The 15,571-nt window shown below is 58.6% G+C and overlaps 2 protein-coding genes across 4 annotated transcripts; both read right to left on the reverse strand.

The window, feature by feature from the left end:
- Positions 1-2,060: 2,060 nt before the first annotated feature.
- On the reverse strand, positions 2,061-6,094 carry NDUFS8 (NADH:ubiquinone oxidoreductase core subunit S8). 3 transcript variants are annotated; one of them, XM_080618463.1, is made up of 7 exons: positions 6,047-6,094; positions 5,010-5,057; positions 4,827-4,889; positions 4,657-4,746; positions 2,902-3,074; positions 2,689-2,817; positions 2,061-2,281 (listed from the first exon to the last, which is right to left on the reverse strand). In XM_080618463.1, the coding sequence occupies exons 2-7, from the start codon at positions 5,047-5,049 to the stop codon at positions 2,150-2,152; spliced, it is 627 nt and encodes a 208-aa protein (XP_080474589.1). In that variant the 5' UTR covers positions 5,050-5,057; positions 6,047-6,094; the 3' UTR covers positions 2,061-2,149. The 3 variants fall into 3 exon arrangements, with proteins under 3 accessions (XP_080474589.1, XP_080474590.1, XP_080474591.1); XM_080618464.1 differs by having other exon boundaries at positions 5,010-5,093; positions 6,047-6,091; XM_080618465.1 differs by having other exon boundaries at positions 5,010-5,136; positions 6,047-6,078.
- A 2,927-nt stretch (positions 6,095-9,021) lies between these two features.
- On the reverse strand, positions 9,022-14,802 carry LOC308221398 (aldehyde dehydrogenase family 3 member B1-like; the record flags this gene model as incomplete). Its single annotated transcript, XM_080618382.1, has 10 exons — positions 9,022-9,215; positions 9,869-9,968; positions 10,177-10,343; positions 10,556-10,942; positions 11,513-11,594; positions 11,792-11,877; positions 11,964-12,084; positions 12,205-12,315; positions 14,212-14,374; positions 14,678-14,802. 10 exons carry the CDS (start codon positions 14,800-14,802, stop codon positions 9,022-9,024), a joined length of 1,536 nt encoding a protein of 511 aa, XP_080474508.1.
- Between the last annotated feature and the right edge of the window lie 769 nt (positions 14,803-15,571).

Below are 15,571 nucleotides of genomic sequence, written 5' to 3' on the forward strand. Positions count from 1 at the left end.
TGCGGCCCCGCACCCGGCCGCGGGGCTGCGCTGCGACCGTACACGGCTCCCGCCTGAGGGGGCAGCAGGAGGTCAGCACTACGGGGGGGGGTGCAGAGGGATGGAGATGGGTGACGGGTGGGGTGTAAGGGAGGACCACACAGCAGGGATGGAGTTGGGGTGGGATGCAAATGGGGTATCAGCAGGGTTGGATGTTAACGGGGTACCAGCAGGGTTGGATGTTAACGGGGTATCAGCAGGGTTGGATGTTAACGGGGTACCAGCAGGGTTGGATGTTAACGGGGTACCAGCAGGGTTGGATGTTAACGAGGTATCAGCAGGGGTTGGATGTTAACGGGGTATCAGCAGGGTTGGATGTTAACGGGGTACCAGCAGGGTTGGATGTTAACGGGGTACCAGCAGGGTTGGATGTTAACGGGGTATCAGCAGGGTTGGATGTTAACGGGGTACCAGCAGGGTTGGATGTTAACGGGGTATCAGCAGGGTTGGATGTTAACGGGGTACCAGCAGGGTTGGATGTTAACGGGGTACCAGCAGGGTTGGATGTTAACGGGGTATCAGCAGGGTTGGATGTTAACGGGGTACCAGCAGGGTTGGATGTTAACGGGGTACCAGCAGGGTTGGATGTTAACGGGGTATCAGCAGGGTTGGATGTTAACGGGGTATCAGCAGGGTTGGATGTTAACGGGGTATCAGCAGGGTTGGATGTTAACGGGGTATCAGCAGGGTTGGATGTTAACGGGGTATCAGCAGGGTTGGATGTTAACGGGGTATCAGCAGGGTTCAATGTTAACGGGGTACCAGCAGGGTTGGATGTTAACGGGGTATCAGCAGGGTTGGATGTTAACGGGGTACCAGCAGGGTTGGATGTTAACGGGGTACCAGCAGGGTTGGATGTTAACGGGGTACCAGCAGGGTTGGATGTTAACGGGGTATCAGCAGGGTTGGATGTTAACGGGGTACCAGCAGGTTCAGGGGCGCAGAGCGGAGCCGTCCCGGCGCGGATCCCTCGGGAAGCGCTGGGACACGCGAGGCCCCGCGTTGCAAAACCTTTCCCATTCCCGCCCCCCCCCCCCCGCCCCTCTGAGTCAGGGCCACGGGTTCCGGACCCCCCCTTCCCTCCCCCGACGGGAGGCGGGACCCGGGACCCCCCTCACCGGGACCCGGACCCGGCGCCGTCGCCCACCCGTACCCGGCAGCGCGGGGCCGCAGCGGGCTCCGCACTTCCTCTTCCCCAGGAAGGGCCCGGCCGTGGGGAGGGACCGGACTCGGAGGTGAGGAAGTGGCCCCGGTGCTCCCCGGGACCTCCCCACAGCGGGACCGTCCGGAGGCCGGAGCCCGAGGGGCACGGAAACAGGAACCCGACCCCGCTGCGGAGCAGGGGAACCCTCACCGGGCTCCTCCTCCGAGCCTATCCCGGGAAGAAGGTTGGGAACAACCCCGGGTGCAGGCAGGGGCATCCCCTCCCAGTGAGCACGCCCCGACCAGCCCCGTTCCTCCTTTTCCTCCCGTCCATCCCTAAATCCCCACCACGAGACGGGGAACCACAGAATCAGCCCGGTTGGAAAGGGCCTTTAAGGTCATCAGGTCCAGCCCTGCCAAGGCCACCGTTAACCCATGGCACCAAGAGCCACGTCCACACTCCCTGTGAAACACCCCCAGGGCCGGTGCCTGCAGCCCTGCCCTGGGCAGCCTGTGCCAATGCCTGAGCACCCTTTGGGGCAGGAATTGTTCCTCAGCTCCATCTAAACCTGCCCTGGTGCAGCTTGAGGCCGGTTCCTCTTGTCCCATCCCTTGTTCCTTGGGAGCAGAGCCCAGCCCCTCCTGGCTCCATCCTCCTCTCAGGCACTTGTAGGCAGCCATCAGGTGCCCCCTGAGCCTTCTCTTCTCCAGACTGAACCCCCCAGGTCCCTCAGCCCTTCCCCATCACCCTTGGGCTCCAGGCCCTGCACCAGCAACAATCCCCAGGACCCCTGGGAGGTCCTGATCCCCTTTATGTGCCTGAGAGGTTCCCCCCATTCCCTGCTCCAGCTGGGAATGAAAGGAGAAAACCAGAGCTCTGGGTTAGGAGGGGCTGGTGGCCCCAGTGCTGGGGGGTGGCAGATCCCCCCCAGACCCTTTATTGGGGAGCAGGGAGGAGGCTCCGATGTCACCGGTACAGGTAATCAGCCTGGATGTTGGCAGCGATCTCGGCCTCCCACTTGTCACCATTGTTGAGCAGCTTCTCCTTGTTGTAGAGCAGCTCCTCGTGTGTCTCCGTGGAGAACTCGAAGTTGGGACCCTGCCAGGGTGGGAGATCATGGAATGGGTTGGGATGAAGGGAGCTTAAAGCTCATCCAGTTCCAGCCCCAACACCTTCCACTGGAGCAGCTTGGTCCAAGCCCCTGTGTCCAACCTGGCCTTGAACACTGCCAGGGATGGGGCAGTCACAGCTTCTCTGGGCACCCTGGGCCAGCGCCTCAGCACCCTCACAGGGAAGAGCTTCTGCCTAAGAGCTCATCTCAGTCTCCCCTGTTCGGGCAGGTTCAAGCCATTCCCCTTGGCCTGGCCCTACAGGCCCTTGTCCCAAGCCCCTCTCCAGGTTTCCTGCAGCCCCTTTAGGCACTGGTGCTGCTCTAAGGAAATGCTGGCTCTGATGGCCCCCCACACCCCACACCCCATGCAGGGGGTCCTGAGCCCCGGTCTGACCTCCACGATGGCATCCACAGGACAGGCCTCCTGGCAGAACCCGCAGTAGATGCACTTGGTCATGTCAATGTCGTAGCGGGTGGTGCGGCGGCTGCCGTCAGCGCGGGGTTCAGCCTCGATGGTGATGGCCTGTGGAGGATGAGCGGGACCCGGAGTCACCTCCAAGGGGGACCCAGAGGCCCATGGGGAGGGGGAGGAGGAGGAAGGCTGGACCTGTGCAGGGCAGATGGCCTCGCAGAGCTTGCAGGCGATGCACCTCTCCTCCCCGGAGGGGTAACGGCGCAGAGCATGCTCCCCCCGGAACCGGGGGCTCAGGGGGCCCTTCTCAAAGGGGTAGTTGATGGTGGCTGGCTCCCGGAAAAGGTAACTCAGAGTCATGGACAGGCCTGGGAGAGGAGGAGATGGGTTATGGCATGCACAGGGGGGCTGGTGGCCCATAGAGAGGCTGGGGGCTGCAGAGGGCACCATAGAAATGTCCCTCAAGCACAATCTGTTCAGCCTGGAGAAGAGAAAGCCCCTTAAGGGGAGACTTGAGAGCAGCTTCAGTGCCAACCTTATGAAGTTTAACCATGCCAAGTGCAAGGTCCTGCACCTGGTTCAGAGCAATCCCAGGCACAGCTACAGGTTGGGCAGAGAAGAGATTCAGAGCAGCCCTGCAGAGAAGGACTTGGGGGTGTTGGTCGATGACAAAATGAACATGAGCCGGCTGCAGTGTGCGCTCACAGCCCAGAAAGCAACCGTATCCTGGGCTGCATCAAGAGGAGCGTGACCAGCAGGTCGAAGGAGGTGATCCTGCCCCTCTACTCTGCTCTTGTGAGACCTCACTTGGAGCATTGTGTGCAGTTCTGGTGTCCTCAGCATAAAAAGGACATGGAACTGTTGGAACAAGTCCAGAGGAGGCCACGAGGATGATCAGGGGCTGGAGCACCTCCTGTATGGAGACAGGCTGAGAAAGTTGGGGCTGTTCAGCCTGGAGAAGAGAAGGCTGCGTGGAGACCTCAGAGCAGCCTTCCAGTATCTGAAGGGGGCCTACAAGGATGCTGGGGATGGACTCTTCATCAGGGACTGTAGTGATAGGACAAGGGGTAACGGGTTCAAACTGAAACAGGGGAAGTTTAGGTTGGATCTAAGGAAGAAATTCTTTACTGAGAGGGTGGTGCGGCACTGGAATGGGTTGCCCAGGGAGGTTGTGAATGCTCCATCCCTGGCAGTGTTCAAGGCCAGGTTGGATGAGGCCTTGGGTGCCATGGTTTAGTGTGGGGTGTCCCTGCCCATGGCAGGGGGGTTGGAACTGGATGATCTCAAGGTCCTTTCCAACCCTAACTACTCTATGATCTATGACAAGCCAAGGGGAATGGCTTTAACCTGCCCGAGGGGAGACTGAGCTGAGCTCTTAGGAAGAAGCTCTTCCCTGGGAGGGTGCTGAGGCGCTGGCCCAGGGTGCCCAGAGAAGCTGTGGCTGCCCCATCCCTGGCAGTGTTCAAGGCCAGGTTGGACACAGGGGCTTGGAGCAAGCTGCTCCAGTGGAAGGTGTCCCTGCCCATGGCAGGTGGTGGAACTGGATGAGCTTTAAGCTCCTTTCAACCCAAACCATTCCATGACTCTATGATTCCATTTGGGCATCCACTTGGACCACCTCTCTGGTCCCTTTTAGAGCACTTTCTTGGGAAGCTTGGCTATGGCCAGCTCTCCCCTTGATGCCGGTGTAGGAAAGCAGCTGAAGATGTGCTGCAGACACAATGTCCATCACCAGCTGCCCTTATAGGGGAGATGGAAGCTTAATTTCCATAGGATCATTGCCTCCACGCAGCTTCTCTTCTCCAGGCTGAACAGCCCCAGTGTCCTCAGCCTGGCTCCATGCGGGAGCTGCTCCAGCCCCTGAGCATCCTCGTGGCCTTCTCTGGATTCGCTCCACAAAGAGGAGGCTCCAAGGGGTCTGTTCCTTACAGAGGCAGCTCCAGGCCTCACCTCGGATGAGCTCAGTCCAGAGCAGGGTCTGTGCAGCACGGTCAGTGATGGAGCGCATGTCCATGGCCGGTTCCTGGACATTGACGTACTCTGTGGGGAGAAGCGAGCTGTGCCCACCCCATGGAGGGGCTGCTGTGGGGCAGGGATGGGGCAGCCTGTCCCTTACTCACTGTAGCAGCCCCTGGAGGGGGTGGTCCCGAGCAGGCGCAGGTAGCCCAGGGGGGCTGGAGGGCCTGGGGAGGAGAAGAGAGGACGGTCAGGGGGGGCTGGTGAGGGACAAGGGGGTTGATAGGAGAGTAAAAGGGGGGCGATGGGGGGACGATGGGGAGGTGGGGATCCCGGTGCGGCCTCACCTGAGCGGGCAGCCCGGGACACCAAGCGCAGCGCAGCCATGTCCGGTCCTGCAGCCACAGAGGGGCCTGGCCTGCTGCTCACCACTGATTGCGATCCCCCCCAGTTCCCGTAAGCGACCCAGGGGTCCTCCCCCCACCATAAGAGAACCGGCTATCCCACCCTCAAAGAGATCCAGAGGTCTTGTTCCCCCCCCCACCCTGCCCATGGCACGCAGGGGTTCTCTGCCCCCATAAGGGACCAAGATATTCACCCTCCCATAGCACCCAGGGGTCCCAATACCCTCCACCCAAGGGACCCAGGGGTCCTGGCCCCCCATAAGGGACTGAGGTACCCCACCAGCCACCCCCAGGGGTCCTGGCACCCCCCCAAGAGACCCAGGGGCTCTATACCCCCCCTCAAAAGACACAGGGATCCTAACACCCCCCCAGGCAACCCATGGGTCTTCTCCCCATACAAGACATTGAGGTACCCCCCCCAAGAGTCTCAACACCCCCCCCATAACGGACCCAGGAATCCTGCCCCCCACCCAAGGGACTCAGGGCCCTGTCACCCCCCCACAAACCCTCCCCAAGGGACACGGGGTCCTGCCCCCCCCCACCTCCCATAAGGGACTCAGGGTCCCTGTCACCCCTCCACAAACCCTCCTCAATGGACCCAAGGATCCCGACACCCTCCCCAAAGGGACCCAGGGGTCTTCCCCTCCCACCATAGACTGAGGCACCCCCGCCATGGGTCCTGACCCCCTCCACCTTCTATAAAGGACCCCTGACGTCCTTGCCCCCCCCCCTCCCGGTACCCCTTTAATGCCCCCATTCACCCTCCCCTTCCCCACAGCACCCCAAGGCCCAACCACCACCCCCGGTGGGACCAGGCCCATGCGCCCCATGTCTGTGTGTCCCCGGGGGGGCCCATCCACCCCCTGCCCTAAGCGGGTTCCGAGACCCTCCATGGCCCTCCATAGACCTCCACAGAGTACCGGGAGGCTCCACGAATACCCAGGCCCAGCCCCGGTCGCCGCCGGGCCCGCCCCGCTCACCTCCCGCAAGGACCCGGCCGTCCTGACCCCGGCCGCCCCTGGGCAGCACTGCGCAGGCGCAGAGAGGGTGGCGAAGGGCATTGGGCGGGGCCTCAGGGGGAAGGGCGGGGCTAAGCTCGCTTCCCATTGGCTGAGCCCTTCCGCGGAAAAGGAAGGGTAGGAGGAGGGAGCCGCGGATTGGGCTGTGAGGCGGCTGGGCGGGGCGGTGATTGGCTGGGGGTGAGGAGGGGCGGGGCTAAGCCTGAAGCGGGTGTTGATGGAGGCGGCGGTCGCAGCTGGTGCCGGGGTCGCGGGTTCGAGACCGGGGACCGGAGCTCCGGGGGCGGTGCCGGAGGAGGGCATCGAGCGCTGCCCCCGGTGCAGCCGAAGGAGGCGGGTCGGTGGCACCGGCACCTTCGGGACAGGGTTCGGGAGCGGCCCTAGGGGGCGGTGGGAGACGGCGGGGCCCCGGGCAGGGTCCGGATCGCTGCGGTGCTGCTGGAGGGAGTGCAGAGGAGCCACGGGGATGCTCAGGGGCTGGAGCCGCTCCTGTATGGAGCCAGGCTGGGAACACTGGGGCTGCGTGGAGAGCTCGGAGCAGCTTCCAGTGTGTGAAGGGGCTACAAGGATGCTGGGGATGGGCTCTGCATCAGGGGCTGGAGTGATAGGACAAGGGGTGATGGGGTCAGACTGAAACAGGGGGGATCTGGATTGGATGTAAGGAAGGAATTCCTCACTATGAGGGTGCTGAGGCGCTGGCACAGGGTGCCCAGAGAAGCTGTGGCTGCCCCATCCCTGGCAGTGTTCAAGGCCAGGTTGGACACAGGGGCTTGGAGCAAGCTGCTCCAGTGGAAGGGGTTGGGGCTGGAACTGGAGGAGCTTTAAGGTCCCTTCCAACCCAAACCCTTCCATGGTTCCATGATCCCAGCATCAGGGCTGGGCTTTGGCTTCAGGCCCAGAACAGCTCTGATAACAGAGCTGTCACTGGTTGGTGCCCAGCAGGATTTTACCCTGATCAAGGAGGTTTCAGTCTCTCAAGCTCTGCCAGGGAGGAGGGAGCAGAGGCAAAAACCTGCCCTGAACCATCCCAAGGGATATTCCATAGGGGATATTCCACATTCCATACATGCCATGCCCAGTATAGAAACTGGGGGGGGGGTTGGTTGGGAGCTGCTTGGGGACAGGCTGGGCATTGGTCAGTTCCTGTGCTGTGCATCTCTTGGTGTGTTTCTCCATTTCCTTTTATCCTTATATTTACTGTGTTTCATCATTAAACTGTTCTCTCATCCCTTGGTTTTCCCATTCTCCTCCCATCCCGCCATTGGGAAGGGAGTGCTTGGTTCAGCCTTAAACCCTCACAGCAGGATGGGACCTGAGGGTGCTGCTGCTGCTCCCAGCCCAGCTCTGCACCCTCCTGCAGGAGGAAAGGACCCAGCGGCTGCTCCTGGCTGCAGATGGAGGTGGTGGCAGCATCCGTGCTGCACACTGAGGATGGGCCTGAAGATCCCTCCTCCCGGATGATGGGGTTATCCCATTGCATCTCCAACAGCACCTGGGCCATATCCTGCACATCACAGGGGTTCTTGTCCTCTGCTGGGCAAGCTGGCACCATGATTCTCCCCATAGAGGTGCTGTCTGAGGGCAGCATGAGCCCAACATGGTCAAAACCACCCCATGAATCAACATCAGGCTCACAGGGACAGCCCCGTGGCTGTGTTCCTGCCATGGAAAGGATGGGATGGGACAGGAGCATCCCTGTGGGATGTACTCATAAAGAAGCCCCTTTAGGTCCAGTCTTCCAGTGCCTAAAGGGGCTACAAGAAACCTGGAGAGGGGCTTTGGACAAGGGCCTGTAGGGACAGGACAAAGAGAATGGCTTTAACCTGCTCAACCCATGCGAGACAAGAGGCAAAGGGAACTGGGATGAGCCCAGGTCCAGGATTTGGGAGGAGAAAGTTGCTATAGAATCATAGAACAGTTCGGGTTGGAAAGGACCTTAAGATCATCCAGTTCCAACCCCCCTGCCATGGGCAGGGACACCTCACACTAAACCATGGCACCCAAGGCCTCATCCAACCTGGCCTTGAACACTGCCAGGGATGGAGCATTCACAACCTCCCTGGGCAACCCATTCCAGTGCCTCACCACCCTCTCAGTAAAGAATTTCTTCCTTAGATCCAATCTAAACTTCCCCTGTTTCAGTTTGAACCCGTTACCCCTTGTCCTGTCACTACAGTCCCTGATGAAGAGTCCATCCCCAGCATCCTTGTAGGCCCCCTTCAGATACTGGAAGGCTGCTCTGAGGTCTCCACGCAGCCTTCTCTTCTCCAGGCTGAACAGCCCCAACTTTCTCAGCCTGTCTCCATACCGGAGGTGCTCCAGCCCCTGCTCATCCTCGTGGCCTCCTCTGGACTTGTTCCCCAACAGTTCCATGTCCTTTTGATGTTGAGGACACCAGAACTGCACACAATGCTCCAAGTGAGGTCTCACGAGAGCAGAGCACAGGGGCAGGATCACCTCCTTCGACCTGCTGGTCACGCTCCTCTTGATGCAGCCCAGGATACGGTTGCTTTCTGGGCTGCGAGCGCACACTGCAGCCGGCTCATGTTCATTTTCTCATCGACCAACACCCCCAAGTCCTTCTCTGCAGGGCTGCTCTGAATAAATGGACCTTCCCAGGGGGTGAATTGCCAAAGGACATCACCCAGAGTCCTCCCACCCCTCTGCCATGGCCAGCAGTGATGGAGAGGAAACAGGGACCTGTGGGACCCTTCCATTCCCTCCTGCAGCCCCACCAGCTCCCAGTGCACCCTCCCAGTTCCTCCCTCTTGCAGACCTCCATCTCCATCCCATACCCTGACGGAATGGAATGGCATGGGATGGAATGGGATGGGATGTGACAGAAGCACACAGGGCTCACTGGATGGAAAGCAACACCTTTCATTGCCCACGGGCACCAGTCCCACCATGGAGAGAGGAGACCGGATGGGGGATGCTCAGAGCAGGGTGCAGGAGCCCTTGTGCTTCACCCCGGTGGCAGCGCAGACGATGCCCACCCTGTGCTTGCTGTAGGGGGGGTAGCGCAGGGTGTTGAGGGCCTCCAGGCCCATGTTGCGGTGCAGGCACCCGCGCTGGTGGCTGAAGGTGTCGAAGGTGAACTTGCCGTGGTACTTCCCCAGCCCGCTGCACCCTGTAACACACAGCACAGGGCTCCAGGGGGCGGCTGGATGGATGGGAGCATCGATCATCCCTTCCTTCATCACCAGCTGGTACAAGACCCTCTGTGAGGGTGCTGAGGCGCTGGCCCAGGGTGCCCAGAGAAGCTGTGGCTGCCCCATCCCTGGCAGTGTTCAAGGCCAGGTTGGACACAGGGGCTTGGAGCAAGCTGCTCTAGTGGAAGGGGTCCCTGCCCGTGGCAGGGGTTGGAGCTGGAGGAGCTTTAAGGTCCCTTCCAATCCAAACCACTCTGGGATTCTGTGATACTTAAGCTCCCCTCTTAGGGCAGCCGGTGATGGAGATTTGAATCTGGCACCACATCTTCATCCAGCTGCTTTCTAACACCAGCATCATGGGGAGGGCTGGCCATGGCCAAGCTTCCCAAGAAAGTGATCTAAAGAGGATCATGGAGGTGGTCTACGTGGATGCCCAAGTGGAATCATGGAATGGTTTGGGTTGGAAGGGACCTTAAAGCTCATCCAGTTCCATCCCCTGCCACGAGCAGGGACCCCTTCCACTGGAGCAGCTTGCTCCAAGCCCCTGTGTCCAACCTGGCCTTAGAACACTGCCAGGGATGGTCTCACGCTCAGCTCATAGTGACCAGGAATGGATGGGGTTTGCACCTACCGATGCCACCGAAGGGCAGCGAGGTCAGGATCATGTGCATGAGGGTGTCATTGCTGCAGAAGCCACCACTGCTCGTGCGCTCCAGGACCTGGGCCACCACCTGGGAGGGGAGCCGAGAAGGTGGAGGTGAGGCTTGGAGCCTGCTTCCAGCTCCAATCCTTCCCCACCACCAGGCCTGGCTACTCTGATCCAAAGCTTTGGAGGATGAACCTGGTTTAATACCACAGAATCAGCCAGGAGGGACAAGACCTTTAGGATCATCAGGTCCAACCTTTAAGCATGGGGCGAGCACAGCTTCTAGACCATACCTTGTCATCAGAGGAGAAGACATACACAGCCAGTGGCCGCTCCCGGTTGTTGATGAAGTCAATGGCTTCATCCACATTGGCCACAATGACAATGGGCAAGATGGGGCCGAGGATGATCTCCTGCATGATGGAATCCGAGGGCTGCACATCCACCAGGACAGTTGGAGCTGCAGAGAAACCAACCCAAAGGCAGCAGAGATTGGAGGTGATGCCTTGGTCCTCTCCTCAAAACCCATAGCTCCTCTATGGTAGGACAACGCGTCCAGCTCCATGATTCCTATGAGACGCTTCCCTGAGTGTCCCCTCCATCCAGAACCAATCCATCACTGATAGGACCCTCCCCAAAACCCAAGTGCAAGGATGCAGATGAAGCCCTCACCAATGTACAGGTCCTTCTGATCCATCTGGCCCCCGATGGCCACTCTCCCACTGCGCAGCAGCATCTGCAGCCTCTGGAATTCCTTCTCATCCACGATGCGCCCGAAATCGGGTGATTGCCGAGGGTTGGAGCCATAGAACTCGGTGATGACTTTCTGCAGGGCGGGCAGCAGCTTCTCCCGCATCTCCAGGGTGCAGAGCACGTAGTCGGGGGCCACGCAGGTCTGCCCCGCATTGAAGAAGCGGCCCCAGGCCACCCGCCGGGCCACGCTGCGCACGTCGCACATGTCTGACACGTAACAGGGGTTCTTGCCCCCCAGCTCCAGCAGCACCGGGGTCAGGTGCTGGGCAGCGGCTGCCATCACCATCCTGCCCATGGACGGGCTTCCTGAGGGCAAGGATTGATGCAGCAGGGGCAGGACCCCACCATGGTCACAAACCCAGGTCCCACCAGTGTCCCCAAGCCATGTCCTCAGTGCCACGGGTTAGTGGTGGCCTTGGCAGTGCTGGGGTAAGGGTTGGATGTGATGAGCTTAAAGGTCTTTTCCAACCTGATGGATTCTATGGTTCTATGCTACAGCTCAACCCATGTCCTTCACTTCATTGGAATGGGATGATCCTAAGGTCCTTTCCAACCCAAACCATTCTATGAGAGCCAGGAGAGCCATGTTAAGCACCACTCCTGTCCTGCACCCACCTCAGTGGAGGCTGAGCCCTCTCCATCCCCGCCATGGTATCCCCCAGTTCATCCATTATGAACCCCAGTTATGGCTATGAGATGCTCAGACATCCTGACACCAGATCCCAAACACAATGAGCCCTATCTTCATAACAGACCAGTAAGGGGATGCTGCCCAGCAACTCACATGGATGGGAGAGGTAAGGAACAGCGAGGGGTTCAGTGAGAACTCCATCCCACATTGCACTAACCCCACAGCAGGCTCTGCTCTGGACATACCAGTGAAGAAGATGTAGTCAAACTTGTTCTCCAGCAGCCTGGTGGTCTCCTGAACACCAGCGGTCACCACGGCAAAGCAGTCCTGCAATGAAAGAGGAAGTGTCCCCCATGGTCAGCATCTGGGCATGGTGTCCCCATCCCCACCAACAGCATCCCAGACATGTGGACACCAGAGGAAGGAGGTACAGCAGCACCTCAAACCAGCGCTGGTGTGGGCAAGGTTGGGAGCACCATGGCCCTGGGGCAGACACAGGGATAAGGCCAGGAATTGCTCCTTACACTGTCCAGGTAACTGGGCAGCGCTTCAGCCATGAGTTTCTCAACGTTCTTGGTCACCTCGGAGGGCTTGATGACAACACAGTTACCTGGGGGGAGATGGAGAGGACGTCAGAGCAGTGACCTGGTGACAACCAGCCCGTGGGGCACCCAGCCCCCTGGATGCTCAGCTCACCAGCAGCGATGGCCCCAGCGAGAGGCCCCAGGAGGAGGTTGACGGGGCAGCACCACGGCCCCATGATGAGCACCACGCCATAGGGGTCCTTGCGGATGAAGGCAGAGTCCAGCCGCGTGGCCTGCAGGACACCCACCTCGTGAGGACCCCCCCTCTTCCCTGCAGGTCCCATCCCCATGCCCCGTCCCACCCAGCTCTGCAGAGGGCACGGGTCCTTGCCCCATCCTCTCCCTGCTCTCACCATGTTCCTCTCCACAGGCTCGTCCTTCATCCACTGGCAGAGGTTGTTCAGGGTCTCATGGAGCTCGTTCTTGCACAGGAGGATCTCGGTCAGTTCGGCTTCGAAGGGGGGCTGAGGACAAGGAGCCATTATCCCTATATACACCTTACCCCTATATACACACCTTATCCCTATATACAGCTTACCCCTATATATACACCTTATCCCTATATATATACACCTTATCCCTATATATACACCTTATCCCTATATACACCTTACCCCTATATATACACCTTATCCCTATATATATACACCTTATCCCTATATATACACCTTATCCCTATATATATACACCTTATCCCTATATATACACCTTATCCCTATATATATACACCTTATCCCTATATATATACACCTTATCCCTATATACACCTTACCCCTATATATACACCTTATCCCTATATATATACACCTTATCCCTATATATACACCTTATCCCTATATATATACACCTTATCCCTATATATACACCTTATCCCTATATATATACACCTTATCCCTATATACACCTTACCCCTATATATACACCTTATCCCTATATACACCTTACCCCTATATATACACCTTACCCCTATATATACACCTTATCCCTATATATACACCTTAGCCCTATATATATACACCTTAGCCCTATATACACTTTACCCCTATATATATACCTTATCCCTATATATATATCTTATCCCTATATGCACCTTATCCCGATATATATACCTTATCCCTATATATACACCTTATCCTTATATATACACCTTATCCCGATATATACACCTTATCCTGATATATATACCTTATCCCTATATATATACCTTATCCTTATATATATACTTTATCCCTATATACACCTTATCCCTATATATATACCTTACCCTTATATACACCTTATTCCTATATATACCTTACTCCTATATACTCGTTATCCCTATATATATACACCTTATCCCTATATACAACTTATCCCGATATATATACCTTATCCCTATATACACCTTTTCCTTATATACTCCTTATCCCTATATACACCTTTGAAGGCTCAAACCAGCCGGTCTTGCAGGATACCCAACACCCAGGAGGCAAGATCTGGGAGGAAATCAGGTGGAAAAGGGAATATGCAGCTTTTGGAGCCTGTTCTGTAGGGGTTTGGGCAGTGTGAGCTGAGGAAGCACGGAGAAGATCCACTGCTGAGGCTGCAGGAGGGACAGCAGCAAGCAGAGGATGCCAGAGGTCCTGTGCAAGGTGGGAGGAGGGATGGCCATGGAATCATGGAATGGTTTGGGTTGGAAGGGACCTCAAAGCTCACCCAGCTCCAACCCCTGCCTTACAGAGGAGGAACCTGAAGGATGGAGGAGTTTGGGAGCAGAGCAGGACCATGGCTTGGCGCAACACCAGGAGAAGGAAGATCAAAGAAGCTGAGCTGCTCTTCCAGGGAAGGAGAAGGGAGGCAGCACGAGGAGAACACCCCGCTGGTGCCTCTTCCAAGGAAGAGGGAACCTGAGGCCAATGAGGAAGCCCTGAGGTTGATCCGAAGGACACCCATCACCCCTGCGGTGGTGCTGCGGTGGGATGGGCCAGGAGATGCCAACCGAGACAAGGCAGAGCCCACACGGGGCTTTCCAAGGTGAGGGCAGAGAAGAGGAGCCTGGGAGCTCACCACAGGTAGGAAGAAGAGGAAGCAGAGACCCAGCGACCAGGGAGGCTGAAGGAGGTGTCCAGTGTGCCCTCAAGAAGGAATGGCGTGGACCACAAGCAGGAGGATGCTATTGACAGAACTATAGAAGGTTTGGGATGAAGGGATCTTGAAGCTCATCCAGCTCCAACCCCTGCCATGCACAGGGACACCTTCCACTGGACCAGGCTGCTTCAAGCCCCATCCAACCCAGGGCATTGCATCCACCCCCTGCACACCCGCAGCCCCTCAGCTCCTCCAGCTTCTGGTCCCCCATTCCCAGCTCCCCTTCCCCTCACCTTGCCCACGTCCAGGGCCGTGGCCTCCAGGATCTCCTGCTTCTTCTCCTCCAGGAAGCGCCCCAGGGCCTCCAGCTGCGCCACCCGGTACTCCATGGGCCGCGTCTTCCCCGAGAGCCAGGCTGCCCGCAGCAGGGCCACCAGCCCCGCATAGGGGTTCCCGCTGCACGGATGCGGGTGTCAGAGGGACCCCGGGCCCATCACAGCCCCATCACAGCCCCCCAAACTGGAGCCTCAGAGACCCCAGGGACGGGGCAGGGAGCCCTCCCTGTGCCCCCTCCATGGCACTGATCCCAGCATTCCCTTTTCTCATCCCTTGGCCCATGGATCCCAAACCTGGCCCCCACCACCCTTCATCAGCACCCAGCTCTGCATCACCCCACACCAGCATCACCCAGCACCCTGGGGTGAGGGCAGAGCACCCAGACCCCTCCTGCTCCCATCCATCCCAGCCTCATTCTCTTACCTCATGTCATTGCCATCCATGCTCCCCTTCCCATCACCACCATCATCATCCTCAGGAGCATTCCCAGCCCTGCTGCCTGGGAGCTGCTGCATGCCAGGCTCTGGGAAGGTGCCGCTGGTTTCCATGATCCCAAGGGAGCAGCACAGGGCTGGAGCTTCACAGCAAAGGATTCCAAAGGATGGAAACCACAAGTTCCCCACCGCAGGTACTAACGGGGTGCTCTGCCTGGAGGAGGCGGCTTTGGGGTGCCAGGAGCCTGGTGAGGTGTGGGGCAGGCTGGGTGCTGCCTGGGTGCTGTTACAGCCTGGGCAGGGAGGCTGCCCGCTTCCTCCTCTGCCCCACCGCACGTCAGCGCTGGCTCTGCTCCAGCCCCAACCACTTGGGATGCAAACCATGCCCCAAAATCCATCCCTGGAGCACCTCAACAGCAGCCACCAGGTACAGGATGATCATGGAATCATGGAATCAGCCACGTTGGGAAAGCCCTTCAAGCTTATCTGGTCCAACCATTGCCCAGCACTGCCAAGGCCACCCCTAACCCATGGCACTGAGGCCTCGTCTCCACGGGGTGCGAACCCTTGCAGGGCCGGTGCCTGCAGCCCTGCCCTGGGCAGCCTGTTCCAATGCCTGAGCACCCTCTGGGGCAGGAATTGTTCCTCAGCTCCATCCAAACCTGCCCTGGTGCAGCTTGAGGCCGGTTCCTCCTGTCCCATCCCTTGTTCCTTGGGAGCAGAGCCCAGCCCCTCCTGGCTCCATCCTCCTCTCAGGCAGTTGTAGGCAGCGATCAGGTCCCCCCTGAGCCTTCTCTTCTCCAGACTGAACCCCCCAGGTCCCTCAGCCCTTCCCCATCACCCTTGGGCTCCAGGCCCTGCACCAGCTCCGCTGCCCTGCTCT

This window comes from Psittacula echo, assembly GCF_963264785.1.
Source record: "Psittacula echo genome assembly, chromosome: 5".
Lineage (NCBI taxonomy): Eukaryota > Metazoa > Chordata > Aves > Psittaciformes > Psittacidae > Psittacula > Psittacula echo.